The sequence below is a fragment of the Fukomys damarensis genome, unplaced genomic scaffold (genome assembly GCF_012274545.1).
Source record: "Fukomys damarensis isolate Sample0158 unplaced genomic scaffold, DMR_v1.0_HiC HiC_scaffold_15, whole genome shotgun sequence".
Taxonomy (NCBI): domain Eukaryota; kingdom Metazoa; phylum Chordata; class Mammalia; order Rodentia; family Bathyergidae; genus Fukomys; species Fukomys damarensis.
Genome location: NW_022900927.1, coordinates 19,773,053 through 19,788,650, shown reverse-complemented (window position 1 = coordinate 19,788,650; position 15,598 = coordinate 19,773,053). Strand labels below are relative to the sequence as shown.

Genomic DNA, 15,598 nt, shown 5'->3' with positions numbered 1-15,598 from the left:
CCCAAAAAAAAAAAAAAAAAAGATTCTTTTTGCCATTTCTTTCCATCTGTAAGTTAAGTACCATTCCTTGCTTTTCCCATCTTAAAGAGGGTGTCAAGACTTCACAGTGCTGTTCTATGCCTTCCCTAACTAGAAAAGACTGGAAAATCTGTTCTGATTATAGGAGGAAGAGCCATAGGCAAAAGATCTATATTTTACTTCATGTCTCCTGTAGGTCTCCCACTGGCTCCCTCCCTCTCGTCATGCATCTTGCTAATGGACAGACCATGCCTATGCTGCCAGGGCCTCCGGTACAGATGCCTTCTGTTATATCGGTGAGCTCTGTAGTTGGGGCAGCCAATCCTACCAACACACTAATCCCTCCTTTCCACCTGAATGGTCATAATCACAGAGGGGCCCCAGGGAAATATGGGCTCTGGTCTATATTAGTTGAGTATGGCAGCCTGCCCAAACTCTTCACTAATCTCTGCCAATCCAGCACTGCAGAACACTAGACAAAGACTCATCTGGACAATTGGCTCCTGGCCTAGGAATTGATCTTGCCAGCCTGGTGATTGGTTGATTTCACTTGGCAGATAGCATCCTCAAATTGCCACCACTTTTCTCAAGATATAAGTATATCCTTTTGCTGAGCAATTTTGCCAGCACTGAAGGATTAGATTCCCTATCCTGTGGTGCTGTATGGGGAAAGTATTTCCCAAGCTGGTCCCTGCAGCCCTTTGGGACGGTTGTGCAGAATAGGCCTAACATGCCAGTGCTTCTGAGACAACAGTATTTTATCTCCTGGGTTTCTGTCTTCCTCTTAATCCAGCTGGCCAGACCTGTGTCCATGGTACCCAACATTCCTGGTATCCCTGGCCCACCAATTAACAGCGGTGGTTCAATTTCTCCCTCTGGCCATCCCATGCCATCAGAAGCCAAGATGGTAAGTATATCTCAGTGTGGGGTAATGTTGGGCCTTCTGAAAGAAATGATATCAGCCTAGATTTTTCAAGTGATCTAAGCAAAGGAACCAACCTTCTTGGGGCTTGCAAAACTAAGGACACCCTGTTGTGGGATCTCGGGAGGCAGGGGGAGATCCTGATTCATGACTCTCATCTCCTTTCCCCACCTTAAGAGCCTGGTACATAGACCATGGCAGTGAAAAGAGGCAGCACAGATTGTGTGCAATGGAATACTTGCCATTTTCATTCCAGGGTGACAGATGGAAGGTGGGTGAGTGGGCAGGGGAGCTGGCCAAGAGGTGAATAGCTGCATAACCAGCATCTGGCCAGGCTCCAGGAGAGAGCTTTCATCTGGTCTCTTTTGCTTCAACAACCCCCAGCCACCAACTGTGCCCAGGATGATAGCCAGGGAACAGAGTAGGCATTTTAGGGAGCCAGGTGCATCTCACTGTTATTTTCTCTGCTAAGGGAAAAATTGGAATGGAAATTTTAACATTTTGTAAGGTCAATAATAGAATATAAACCCATCCCTCTCATCCTTGATAGAATGTGACCTTTGACAAGATATTTTTTCTTATCTTTCCCTACAGAGACTGAAAGCTTCCCTTACCCACCAAATCTCCTCCATCAATGGTGGCTGTGGAATGGTGGTGGGCACTGCCAGCACTATGGTGACAGCCCGTCCAGAGCAAAGCCAGATCCTCATCCAACACCCTGATACCCCATCCCCTGCCCAGCCACAGGTGAGTATGGCCCTTGGATGGGAGTAACCAGCTGTGATACTATTACCCTTTATATACTATCTCTTTTACTGGGAGCACAAAATTAGAGAAGAATGGAGAACTAGGGATTTGGTTCAGTGGTTCTGCGGCCTGCCTCAAAAGTGCAAGAACCCAAGTTCAATCCCCGGTACCAAAAAAAAAAAGAGAAGAATGGATTTCAGCTTTCTGGGTATTTTCCTGCTACTTTGGTTCTTGTGTTTGACTACAGCAAAACACATCGTTCTTCACCCATTTGTTAGATGTGCATGCACATAGACTGAATAACACAGAGCTGCTACAGAGGATACCTCTAATTTTGTTTTTGGGTTTTTTCAATGTATGAATACTAATATATTTACATTTCAGAATCCTCTGAAATATAACAGGAGGTCACATCAAGCCACACTGCGGATTAAACGAAGAAGTTCCCTTAGCCCCATCTATTAAGTCTTAGGAAAAAAAATAATGATTTACCTGATTATTTTATTTTAAAAAAATAAACAAAGAGGGTGAAGGGAGAGCAGAGGGATGGGGAAAAAATAAGAACCAAGATATATCTTGTAAAGGTACAAGATCCTAATGATGAATTTAACTATATTGTTTACCTTAAATGTACCAATAAACTTAATGGAAAAAAAACCCACAATAACAGTATACTAATAAAATGTGATGTTACATTATTAATATGGCTCAGTAAGCCAATGGGGCGGTACATGCCTGTATTCCCAGCACTCTGGGAGCTGGGGCAAGAGGATCACAAGTTTAAGCCCTGTCTCCAAAAAAAAAAGCGGGGAATACAGCTCAGTGCAAAGGCCCTGAGTCCAATCTTCAGTAACACCAGCCCCCACAAAAAAAGGTGTAAGAAAACAGAAAGTCTTCTCATTATCCAGTAAGTCTTTTTATCACAGAGAAATAAAAACCCATTCTTAAGAAGATCTGAGTTTTAATAAGATTCTTTGGAAACTGAGTAGTCATCAGTTTTTATAATAGTCTGCACTGGACAGGTGACAATGACCTCAGATTGGTTTCTAGAGTTACATTCTTTGCCCAGTCTCTCTTTTCCCCATGTCACCACCTGCTTCATCAGTTACTACCACATGTCCAGACATTTCATGGCCATATGCTGCCTTAAAGCTTGGCCAACAATACAAGCTTTCATTTGAGTTTCCTTTTGTATTTCCCACCCCAAAGCCAGCCAGTCCAGGAGATGCTAAAGCAGTAACCTCCTGCCTGAACTACACCACTTTTCCAGGGCAAAGATATGTCTTCCCTTTTTTCTTTCTTTTTTTAATGAAAACTCTTTATTGTAAAGATTCCCATCCTTACTAATGATGACATACCCTCCCCTTGAGCTGGGTAGGGTGGTCCATGCCTGGGATCCTAGTAGCTACTTAGGAGGCTAAACAGGAGGATCACAAGTTTGAGACCAACCTAGGCAACTTAGTGAGACTTGTTTCAAAATAAAAAAGGGCTGGAGACATAGCTCAGTGCAAAAGCTGTGTATTCCTTTTCTAGTTAAAAAAAAAAATGAACAAAAATGGGCCAGGGATTTAGCTCAGTGGTTCCACTGCCAGACTTTCAAGCAGAAGGACCCAAGTTCGATCCCCGGTACCAAAAACAAACAAACAACAACAAAAAATAAAACAAACAAACCTCCTATAGAAACTACAATAGTTCTCATTAAATTTTTTTTAAATATATGCTTTACAGGGCAGGGATTTAGCTCAGTGGCGCTGTGCCTGCCTTACAAATGCAAAGTCCTGAGTTCTATCTCCAGTTTTAAAAAAATGCACTGTAATAGTATCTAGGTAATAACATTCCCTTCTCTCTCTGCATCCCCAGATGAGCTGTTGGCTGGCCACCCTTGTGGGTAGAGATGTGATGTTTTATTTGTTGATTTTTTGGATTGTGTTGATGGGGAGAAAACACATTGTGTTATATTCTCTAATAATTCTTTCAAAGAGGGTATGAGAAAAATAAACTTTCTGAATTCATCAGTACAAAAAATGTCTTTGTTTTTCCCTCAAAATCAAATGTCAGTTTGGCTGGATACTGGATTTGAAGCTAGAAGCCCTTTACCCTGCAGGGCTCTTATTCTATTGCCCCACTGACTTTCAGTATCCTTTGTGCTCTGAGAGAAGTCTGCCATCAGCCAGGTTCTTATTCTTCTATAGGTGATTTCTTTTTCTTGAGAAGCCTTCAGGATTTTCTCTTTCTCACTGGGACTCCAGAATGTCACCAAGATATGTCTGTGAGTAAGTCTTCTCTCATCAACCTTGCTGAGCCTTCAACAAGCTCCGACACCCTTTCTTAGCTCTGAAAAGTTTTCTTCAGTTATTTCGAGACAGACAGCAGAACCAATGAGCTAAATCCACGGCTAGTTATTTCTTTAATTATAATGGATGGTGGAGCTTCTGCCATCTAACCTCTCTAACTTGTAGTTTTTCTGTATTCATTAGCTGCTTGGACATTTGCATTATTTCCTTAGATACTTCTTCCATTTGGCTGTCTAGATTTCTCATTCTTTCCTTGTATATACCTAGCCCACTATGTAGATCATCTACTGAAGGTTTAATCTCCAAAACTTCTGGATGGTATTTCCTTTCAGTCTCCTCTTGTATCTCTCTGAAAATGCTGATCACTCTTCTGAAGTTTTCTTGTGTTTCTTGGATTAACTCTATTTCTTTGGACATCAGCTCTTCTATTTGCAGGGTCTTGTGTCTCTCTGTTTTTCCTAAAAACTTAGTGACTCCTGATGGAGCACTCAGATTTGCACATGAATGCTTTTCATGCTCATCAGAGCTTCTCTGTTGATTTTGGGAGAAAGGACAAATGCAAGGTTGACAGGGTATCTCAATTCCTTGACTTCTGGAACCAGCTGTTTCCTCTTCATCCTCAGTGTTGTGTATTTCCTGGGGCTTCACTAACTTTTCCTTCTTCCTAACTGAAGAACTACAGGCAGTTTCCTCACAAAATACTGAGGCCTCTTCTCCCACTGTGCTTGGATGTCCTTCTCCTTCCTGCTACTGCTGCTTCTCTTCCATTTCTGAGTTCCTCTATCCCTGAGCTTTCTTTTCCCTTTTCCTCTGTCCCTTCCTCCTCCCTTCCTAGGTTTTCTTCTTTCTCGTCCTCCTCTTCATCCTCCTCATCTCTTCAGGTTTCTTCTTCCTCCTGCTCCTCCTCAATCCTAGTTTTCTTCTTCATCCACCAGCCGTAAGACTTTCTACTCCTCCACCTTGGAGCTTTCTTTTCCTGTCCACTCTGAAGAGACTGAGCTCCTCCCCTTAGATTTAGCAACCTTTACCTCTGTAATGAACAGGAAGTTCAAGACATCACTTTCTGGGCCTCTAACTTCACACTTTAAAGGCTTTTAGAGGTTTATCCCCTTTTGTAACCTATATTCTCTTCCTCCTTGATGGAAGTTTTCATTCTGTAGGAGAAGAGCATCTTTCAACAAATATTTCATAAAAGCCTTTCGGCTGGTAGATTCTCAAGGCTCTGCAGGTCTGAAAATGTCTTTATTTCATCATCACATTTAAATGTTAATTCAACCTTACATAGAAATTTAGGGTCAAGCCAAGCATGGTGGCGTACCCCTATAATCCCAGCACTTGGGAGGCTGAGGCAGGAGGATCACTGCAAGTTTGAGGCCAGCCTGGGCTCCACAGTGAGTTTGAGGCCAGCCTGAGCTAATGTAACAAGACCCTATCTCAAAAGTAGAAAAAAAAAAAAAAAAAGAAAAGAAATTTAAGGTTAAAACCATTTTTCCTCAAAATGCTAAAGATGTGATCCCATTGCTTGCTGACTTCTAGTGTTGTTAAGTCTGCAGCCAGGGTCAGGAATGCCCTTGAGTCTGTCAGTGGTTTTTCTTCTTTATTTTTCCAATCTCAAGGCTTTTTCTCTCCCCCATCTCTTTCACTGGCTCATGCTCTCCAATTTTCTCTTTCTGGAACCTCTACCTGGACATGGCGATTTCTCTCTCACCATTACTGCACAAGGCTCCTCCCATGTTATTTTTTTACTTTGCAATTTTGAGGTAATTTCTTACCCCAGGCTCCATTGTGATTTTTAGCTTTGTCTGCTTTGCTACTCAGCTCATCTAGTTTTCTTTTAAAGGTCAGTCTTTCAATATCCTCATGTATTTTGAGTCTTCTGTTTTCTCCACGAACTGTTTTTGGTAAAGCTAAATCTTTTATTTCCTGCCACTCCTTCCTACTAAATTTTTCACTTCAGGTATTGTGATTTTTGCTTCTAAAATTTCCCTTATATTATTTGTAAGGATCTTCATTATCTTCAAACACGAGATCCTGTTTTTCCTTCAAGAACTCAAACTTACAGTGAGGCCCTGTCTCAAAACACTAAAAATTAAAAAATAACAATTTAATTTTAAGCCAAGGTATCACTAAGTTATTATATTGCCCAGCTGGGCTTGAACTTCTGATCCTCTTGCCTCAGCCACAAAGAGGACCAGGGAAAGAGGCCTGCACCACCATGCCCAGCTATATTATATTTTCTGGTTGGTTATTGATGATGTAAAGGCTTAGTTTTTGTAGGACGACTCTGTATACAGAAAACCTGCTGAGCTTTCTTAACGATTCTAATTGTCTTTAAATATAGGTGAAAATTTCCTTTGCAAGTAATGATAATATGATCTGTCACTTTCAGTACAACTTATTTTTTGTCCTTACTTGATATAAAGCAGAAGAAATATAAAACTGTAAAGAAATGGGGACATTATAGATTTTTCTTGTGCAATATGTTACGTACCCTCTCTACTATGACCTGGAAGAATCCAGGATTCCAGCACACAGGAGGCCAAGGCAGAAGGATCACCATGAGTTTAAGGGTAGCCTGGGCTACATAGTAAGTTCAAGGCCATCTTGAACTGCATAGTGAGATCCTGTCTCCAAAAAAAAAAGAAAGAAAAGAAAAAGAAAGAATCCAAGAGATATTTCTTTGACTATAGCATGGAGAAACAGCTTTATGAAATGAGTACCAACCTTTTTTACTGGTACATTTTAGATGTACATATGTCATTATAGGAAATCTGTACCTGTGTATGATATATCTTTTCTGCTTTTCTTCCCATTCACCTCCCCTCCCTTCTACCAGTTTTTAAAAGTAGAGCTACTGTTACTGTTCTTAATCAGTAAAAAGCTTCTGTGGGTACTCTAAGGTAAAATATAAATAAAAACTCAAACTTGTTCCTGTCACCTGCTGATGAGTCGTCGTACTCTGAATCTGGGGCCACTGCCACCTCAGTATCCATGGACACTTTTCTTTTCCTCCAGGAGATTTTTCCTGTTCCTTTGCCCATCTCACCAGCTTGGGTTGGACCCTGGACATTGTAGCTGTGTTGTCAAAACTGGTTTTCTCTTCTTGAAGAGTAAATTTGTTCTTGCACGCTGGGTAGACTTGAGAAATTCAAAATTTTAAAAATCACCCACTATCCTTCAGCCTGGGTTAGCCACCCTTAGTGGCAGGACACATCTACCCTGCAGCTGGCCCAGGGCCAGGACTGTTCCGCACAAGGCCCTCAGGTTAAATGAAGGAACGAGGAGCCAGTGGGCTTCTAGTCATCACCAACTCCTTTTCTTCCACTCTATCCTTCTTTCTCTTAGCTTGTTCTCTCATCTCCTTCTCCTGTATGAGTTCCTGAGGTGGCTATGAGACAACAGGAATTTATCATTCCCTTTCCTTCATTTTCCTTTTACAAGTGCTCCAGTGAGCTCAAGACAAATAAAAAGTTAAAATTCTCTGGTGAATTTTTGTAAGTTTCTTTTTATTTTTTCCAGTTTTTGTTGTTGTTGTTGTTGTTGTTCTTGGATTTATTTTTTTGAGACAGGGTCTCACTACCAGTATGTATTCTAGGCTGGTCTTGGATTCACTTTGTAGCCCAAGCTGGCCTCAAACTCACAGCCATCCTCCTGCCTCCACTTCCTGAGTGCTAGGATTACAGGCGTGCACCACCATATCTGTCATGAATGTTTGTATATTTCTTAGAGAGGGTCTTCCCTCAGTACAGTGTTTCCAGGTCCCTAGTTCATTAAAGGAGTTTAAAATTTCCTCTCCATGTTTTTCTTTCAAGAGAAGTAATGTTAGCCTAAATAAATAAAATTATCTCTATTAATAGAGAATATAATTCAGTGGAGCCTGGAGTAGAGTTCAAAAATCTAGTTTTTAAAAGCTCAGGCTCATTGATAAGAGCTCTGGCATTAAACACAAAACACAAAAACAAAAGGGGACCGGGGATTTAGTTCAGTGGTTCCACTGCCTGCCTTGCAAGCACAGGTCTGGAGTTCGATCCCCAGTACAAAAAAAAAAGAGAGACAAATATCAGCTTGTGGAAAAGTAAACAGTAAATTTTTCTCTATTTACAAATAAAGGGGGGGGCTTGCCAAGGATAATTAATTGCTAATAAAAATAATATACTAATCCCTATCTCTCCATAGTATCCCATATCTCTGTAAAAAGAACAGAAATAGATTTTTGTTCTTTTCTAAAACCAGTTAGAACACGCAATGTTTGTACTTACCACTTGTCCAAATCAATGGTCCTCGGACCTTTTTGTGTCTACCTAAACGTTCCTCTGACATTCTCTCCTACTTTGATTTTGCTGCCTGCGATATTCCCTGCTGTTAAACATTAAAGTGACCCTACTTTCATTTTCTGTCTGCTTCAGAAGTAATCAGGTTCCAACTGAACTATGGTTTTTAGGAATTGAACTGCGAAGACTAGAGAAATGGGCAGCAGAATGAGGAACTACTTAGTACCAAAAAGAACCTAAGGGACAGTGATGAGATTTGTGTGGCTACCATCCAGCTAATGTCACTTTCGATTTGGAACGCATTGAGTTCCTACCAAATAACTCCTCTTCCTTTCTGGGCCACAGGTCTCTCCAGCCCAGCCCACCCCCAGTACCGGGGGACGCCGGCGGCGCACAGTGGATGAAGATCCAGATGAACGCCGGCAGCGCTTTCTGGAGCGCAACCGCGCTGCAGCCTCTCGGTGCCGCCAAAAGCGGAAGTTGTGGGTGTCTTCGCTAGAGAAGAAGGCAGAGGAACTCACCTCCCAGAATATCCAGCTTAGTGTGAGTGGGGTCCTGGAGGATAATGGGGATTGTCGAATCCGGAAAGTGGGATTGATTCAGAAAAAAATGGGACAGTGTAATTGAAGATAATTGTGTAGGACACATTGAGAAGTTGTGCCAGGAACAATGCTGAATCTCTTAACAGAGTTAAGATCACTTCCCTAGTAAGTGGCAGATACCATCTACTATGAAATCTATTAGGCCCAGTTGGGTGAAGGGAATCAGAAAAGCACCCCTGGGTGCTTAAATCACCTGTAGAAACCAAGTGTGGTGACAGACCTGTGGTCTCAGCACTCAGAAGACTGAGACAAGAGGACTGCTGCAAGATCAAGGCCTGCCTGAATTACTTAGTGTGACCCTGTGCCAAAAATTTAAAAAATTTCTGCTGGAGTCTTAGCCGTGGTCATGGAAGATCTACCTCATTTTTTAACAGCCATATATTAATCCATTCTATAGTGTGGGTTATCTTGTAGGGTATAACATTGATATTGTTGTAATCTTTTTCTAGAACAATAATGCTGCAGTGAACATTGCATACACTCAAGTAAATAGTTCTGCTAAACAGATGCCTGAACCAGGCATGATGGCACACACCTGTAATCCCAGCACTCAGGACACAGAGGCAGGAAGATTGAAAGTTCAAGGTCAGCCTGAGATATGTAGTGAGTTCAAGGCTAGCCTGGACTGCGTACCCAGTTAGAACACAAACAAACACTCACAAACAAAACACATTAGACTCCTAGATGTAATGTAGGCTTATAAATCACATTTGCCTAAGTAAGAGTGATTTTACTATTACACAACCGTACTTTTTCCAGTAGGCAGTTCCTGTCATTGAATTAATGACTGTATTGGCCCCGGGCTGTCTGAGTTTTGGCTAGATCTGAAGTTTTCCAGCTTGAGAAAGGGAATTTCTCATTCCAACTTGAGGAGGAAAATCTAAACTGTGCTCTGTCCTCACTCTGGTCTGTATCACTCTTCAGAGTCCAAGAGTAGAAGCTAAATTTTCTCCATACTTTTTCTTCCCTCCCCCCTCAGAATGAAGTGACATTACTACGCAATGAGGTGGCCCAGTTGAAACAGCTACTCTTAGCTCATAAAGACTGCCCAGTCACTGCACTACAAAAAAAGACTCAAGGCTATTTAGGTGAGTGGCACTACCTGTGCAAAATCAGTGGGTAAATTGCATCTTCTGGGTCTCAACTGTTTATAACTCTATACTGAATATGCTGAGAATGCTCAGACTGATGAGTGAGGAGCCCTTGTGGAGCAACCAGTCCTACCCCTGAAAAAAAGTTTTGACAATATAGTTATCCTAATTATATGCATTAGTTGGGGAATGATGGTTAGTAATACTTATTGGGTGCCTATTTGGTTTAGGGAGTCTACATCTTCCCAGTTATCTCATGAAATAGATATCACCTCCATTTATGTGTGAGAAAACTGTACTCATATCACTTACTAGAAATTACAGAGCTACTAAAGTGGTAGAGTCAAGATTTACCAGGCCATTTCTTTTTGTTTTGTTTTTTTGTGTTACTGGGGATCAAACTTGGGTCCTTGTGCTTGCAAGGCAGGCAGCAGAACCATTGAGCTAAATCCCTGGCCCTTACCAGGCATTTCTTATTCCAAAGACATTCCTTTGGCTGGAGAAGAGATACACAGCAGATGATACATTGGGATTGAAGAACTGGGAATTTAGGGTATATTTTCTTTTTTTAATGACAGGTCAATATTGGTTTCTGTTTGTAATCTATGAGCAAACACACAATAGTGCTAAAAAGGGCCAGGGATGTAGCTCAGTGGCACTGCTCCTGCCTGGCAAGTACAAAGTCCTAAGTTTAATTCCCAGTGCAAGAAAAAAAAAGTGCTAGGGCCAGAAAGTTAGCTCAGAGGCATCGTGCGTGCCTCATAAATGCAAGGTCCTGAGTTCAATCCCCAGCACAAAATAGAAAACGTGCTAAAGAGATGGCCACAGACTCTACTCCACATAAGCACAGTTCTGAGGTTAATGCTGTGAGTAAGCTAGGCCTTGTGGTGCCTTCTGTGCCAACATTCTGGGAGGCTGAGGCAAGAGGATTGAAAGTTTGACCATAGCTTGGGCTGCCTAGTGGGACCTTATCTCAAAATAAAATATAAAAAGAACTAGAGATACAACTCAGTGCAAAGACCATGGGTTCAATCTCAAGTACTGCCCAAAAAAAAAAACCTACAACGAATAATTTGCTTATGGGTAGTAAATGTTAATAAATGCCAGTTTTCCTTTACAGATTAATGTCAGAAATGTTGGCTATCAGATTTTCTTACATTGAATTATTTTGCCACTAACCATCTTTATCATTTCAGAGATGTGTTCCCATAGAAAAAGAATAACCACATCACCAATCTTTTAAAGTCTCTATTTAAATTTTAATATGTACTTCAGGGTATATTCATTCATTAAGCAGATATTGATTGAGTGCCTCTTCTGAGTCAGCCACTATTTTACATGCTGGGGATATCATAAGAAACCAAATAGATTAGATTAAAACCTTGCCTTTCAGAAGCTTATATTTAGTAGTTGAGAAAGACAATAAATAAGATAATATATGGTATGTTAGATAATACTAAATGCTAGAAGAAGAAAAAAAAACAGGGAAGGGGTAATATGAAGTGTTGCCCACAGGATTGAAATTTTAGATGAGCTGGCTTTTGAATTAAGACCTGAAGGGACTGGGGATTTAGCTCAGTGGTTCTGGCACCTGCCTCACAAGCACAAAGACCTGAGTTGGATTCCCGGCACCAAAAAAAATGGGGAGGTCCTGGGGATGTAGCTCAGTGCACAGGCCCTGGGTTCAAGTTCCAGTATCACAAACAAAAGATCTGAAGGAAGTTAGAGAGCTATCCATGTATTTGTGTGGAATAAAAGTGCTTCAGGCCCATGGAGGAGGTAGCCTGCCTAGGACCTTCTAGGAACAGCAGGAAGGCTGGACTAAGAGCAGCTGGAAATGAGACATTTCAGATTGGGTCTTGCCAGTAACCATCTTGGCTTTTACTCTACACTGGTTACCATTAGTTTTCAGCAGAGGAACAATGTGACTGACAAAAGGATCACTTTGTTAGAGACAGTCTGGGTAGAAGCGGGTCTGCGAGGCCACTGCAGTATATACAGAAAATGATGGAGTCTTTATCAGGATGGTGGTAGTAATGTGAACAGAAGGGGTTGAATTCAGGATATATTTGCAGTGTGAGTGGCAAGATTTGATAACAGCCCAGGTAGTGGTTTATATGGAAAAAAAATTGCACCCAAGTTTCTGGCCTGAGCAACTGCAAGAATGGAGTTGTCATTAATCTTGACACAGCAAAGTCTACAAGGAAATGGTCTGGGAGGTCTATCAGGAGCTCAGTTTTGAACAAGTGAGGTTAAGAAACATGTTAAGACCTGCAGAGGGAGATGTTAGGCAGTCAGTTATGTTGGTCTGCAGTCGGAGGAGAGGCTAAAGGTGACAGAGAGTCGGTAGCATTTAGTCAGTTTTGAAAGCCATGAAACTCAATATATAAAGAGGAGGACTGGGGCCGGGGATTTAAATGCTCAGTGATTCCACCACCTGCCTCGCAAGCACAAGAACCCAAGTTTGATCCCCAGTACCAAAAAAAAAAAAAAAAAAAAAGAGGAGGAATGGACCCTAGTATACTTTAGTATTCAGAGGTCAAAGAGATGAGAAGGAACCCACAAGAAATTGAGAAAAAAGAAATTGAGAAGGTATAGCCAGAAAGGCAGAAAACCAGCTGAGTAGCTGAATATGGTTGATAGTCTGTAAATCAAGATAAGAAGGCACTGTATAAAGTTTAGTGATCATCTATTTCAAATCTTGTTGATGAGCTAAGGGAGACAAGGATTGAGTATTTTTCAGGAGTCAGTATGCAGCAAGTTTTTAACTCAGTCTCTGCAAGAAGTCTGACAGTCAATTCATTAAACTACTTCTTTGTTACAACAAAGATGTGTGTAGTTCCTGCTGTGAGGTATCAACATTATGGTAGCTACTTGACACAAAACAAATAGGACACTGTCCCTGCCTGTGAGAGACTCATGGAGTCATTGTAAACTGAGGTGAGGACAAATACTCAGGTCAGAGCCACTGACTGGGAGGTTTCTTAAGACAGCGTCCCACTTTATTCTCTATACCCCAGTACCCTGACACATGGATGGTGGTCCGTAACTATTCTATGAATAAATGAATGTATCCTCTGAATGCACAAAAGGTGAAGCCATCCATTTCCTTGAAGGTAACAAAGATGGCTCATGGAGAAAGCAATATTTAATCTTAGAAGATGACTCAGGCATCAAGAGGTCAAAAGTAATCCAGGTGTAGTGGCATGTACCTGTAATCTTAGCATTTGGGAGGCTGAGGTAGGAGAATCATGAATTCCTCCCTGAATTGAAGGCCAACCTGGAATACATCCATTCTGTCTCAAAGAAAAGGAAAAAAAAAGTGTTTAAATATAAAGAAAAATTAAGCCAAGCACAGTGGCATACACTGGTAATCATAGCACTTAGGAAGGCTGAGGCAAGAGGATCCCAATTTGAATGCTGCCTAGGCAACTTAAGCAAGACCCTGTCCCAAAATAAAACTATAGCCAGGTTTGATGGCATATGCCTGTATTCTCAGCACTCTGAGAGACTAAAGCAGAAGGATCACAAGTTCAAGCCCAGTCTGAGCAACTTAACAAGACCTTCTCTCAAAAAAAACCAAAAATATGTTTTTAATGGCAAAGCATATTGCTCAGTGCAAAGACTCTGGGTGAAACCTCAAGTACTGCAAAAATAAATAATTAATATAAAGGACTAGGAGTGTAGCACATGGTACAGTACCCTGAGTTTGATCTCGTTACAGCAAAAATAAATAAAATTAAAAAGTGGTCAAAAATACAACCACCTGTTTCCCGAATTCCACACATCTCTGCTAAGCAGTCAGAGTGGCTGGCTGATGCTTGATAAAACTTCTTGACCTGTGAACATCATGGAGTTTGTGTTTAGTAGTAAAATGTTACCTCTACATGCATGCCCCTGCTAAATCTTGGGAGCAGCCTATACATCCATGAACAGATGAATGGATAAAGAAAATGTGATGTGTACATACACACAATGGAGTACTGCTTAGCCATAAATGAGGATAAATTTCAGTCATTTACTGAGTGTGGTGACACATACCCATAGTCCCAGCACTCATGTGGCTGAGGCAGGAGGATCACCTCTAGTTCAAGGACAGCCTGAACTAATAGACCCTGTCTCAAAAAAAAAATTTTTCAGTCATTTGTAGGAAAATGGATGCACCTTGAGCCCTTAATGTTTAGTAAAGTAAATCAGATATAGAAGCTTAACTATCACATGGTTTCTCTTATATGAGAAACCCAAAATTTAAAAGTCAAACAAGGAGATAGACCTTTTGCAAATGGGAAGGGGATCTAGAGATGGATGGAGGGGAGAAGAGGGGAAGGAAAAGGATTAAGATGTGATGTGTGTGTGTGTCTGTACCAACACACCAAGATAAATGTATTCTTTATGTATCACAAACATACACTAATAAAAAAAAACTTTCTCTTGGTGGGCATAGTGGTACACGCCTGTAATCCTAGCACTGTGGAGGCTGAGGCAGGAGGCTGTGCATTTGAGGTCAGCCTGGGCTACATAGTGAGTTCAAGGCCAGCCTGAAATACAGTGAAACCTTGTCTCAAAAAACACCAAATAAATAAATAAAGATAGGAGTAAGAGGAAGAGTGTTCAAAACAGAGTAATGAATTATGGAGAGACCTAGAAGCCAGATAATATAATTATCATACTGGAGATTAATAGATTAATTTTTGCCTGGTTGTTTCCCTTCTTGCAACTTCCCATTCTGAATCCATTCATGACTTAGAAGCCACAGCTCAGGCGAGTTTTTCCCCAAAAGAGATGTTTCATTTTCCTTTAGAGTCCTTGAACTATTGAAAAAGTTAGTCCTAGCTATTTTCCTATTGTTTTTTGTTTGTTTGTTTTGGGGGGTTTTTTATTTGGTTGGTTTTTGGTTTTGGTTTTTTGAGATAGGGTCTCACTATGTAGTTGAGACTGACCTGGAACTCACTATGTAGCCCAGGCTGGTCTCAAACTCACAGCGATCCTCCTGCCTTAGCCTCCCGAGTGCTGGGATTACAGGAGTGCGCCACCATGCCCGGCTCTTACTCTGTTTTCTAACCACATGTTTTCTGCTCTTTGCCCCTCTTCATGGCAGAGAGCCCCAAGGAAAGCTCAGAGCCAACGGGTTCTCCAGCTCCCGTGATTCAGCACAGCTCAGCAACAGCCCCTAGCAATGGCCTCAGTGTCCGATCTGCAGCTGAAGCTGTGGCCACCTCAGTCCTCACTCAGATGGCCAGCCAAAGGACAGAACTGAGCATGCCCATGCAGCCGCATGTGATCATGACCCCACAGTCCCAGTCTGCGGGCAGATGATGCCTCCCCTGGTGGAGAGCTCCCAGCCAGAGCTCGCCCGCCCAAGAGCCGAGAGATGTCATCCTGTCCCCTTCCATCTGCCTTGGACATAGCAACACGGGGGGCAAAATTGTGTGTCGTGAGTATGGACAGACATGGGGCTTTTCTCTTAGCCACACAGTCGTGTATGTTTGGTATGTGCACTGGGGGGGGTCTCCCAGCTCCAGAGCCACATAGATCATCCCCCAAGGGTAGGGTTTCTGATGTACTTACAGCCAAAGGCCTACCCAGATTGTCCGAGCAGTCACCCATGCCCCATGCACGTGTATCTGTCTGTCTCTTTTAACACTAACCCTTG

At 41.8% G+C, this 15,598-nt stretch overlaps 1 protein-coding gene across 4 annotated transcripts in view; it reads left to right on the top strand.

Annotated features, from left to right (window-relative positions):
• The window catches only part of LOC104851920 (cyclic AMP-dependent transcription factor ATF-7), a 95,080-nt gene extending 79,511 nt beyond the window's left edge, over positions 1-15,569 (top strand). For all 4 annotated transcript variants that reach the window (XM_010609314.2, XM_010609315.3, XM_033763659.1 and 1 more), the window contains 6 exons: positions 215-314; positions 812-925; positions 1,535-1,687; positions 8,598-8,795; positions 9,834-9,942; positions 15,044-15,569. In XM_010609314.2, the coding sequence (XP_010607616.1) occupies positions 215-314; positions 812-925; positions 1,535-1,687; positions 8,598-8,795; positions 9,834-9,942; positions 15,044-15,261 (892 nt within the window). In that variant the 3' untranslated portion in view covers positions 15,262-15,569. The remainder of the gene's footprint in view (positions 1-214; positions 315-811; positions 926-1,534; positions 1,688-8,597; positions 8,796-9,833; positions 9,943-15,043) is intronic.
• Positions 15,570-15,598: the final 29 nt, after the last annotated feature.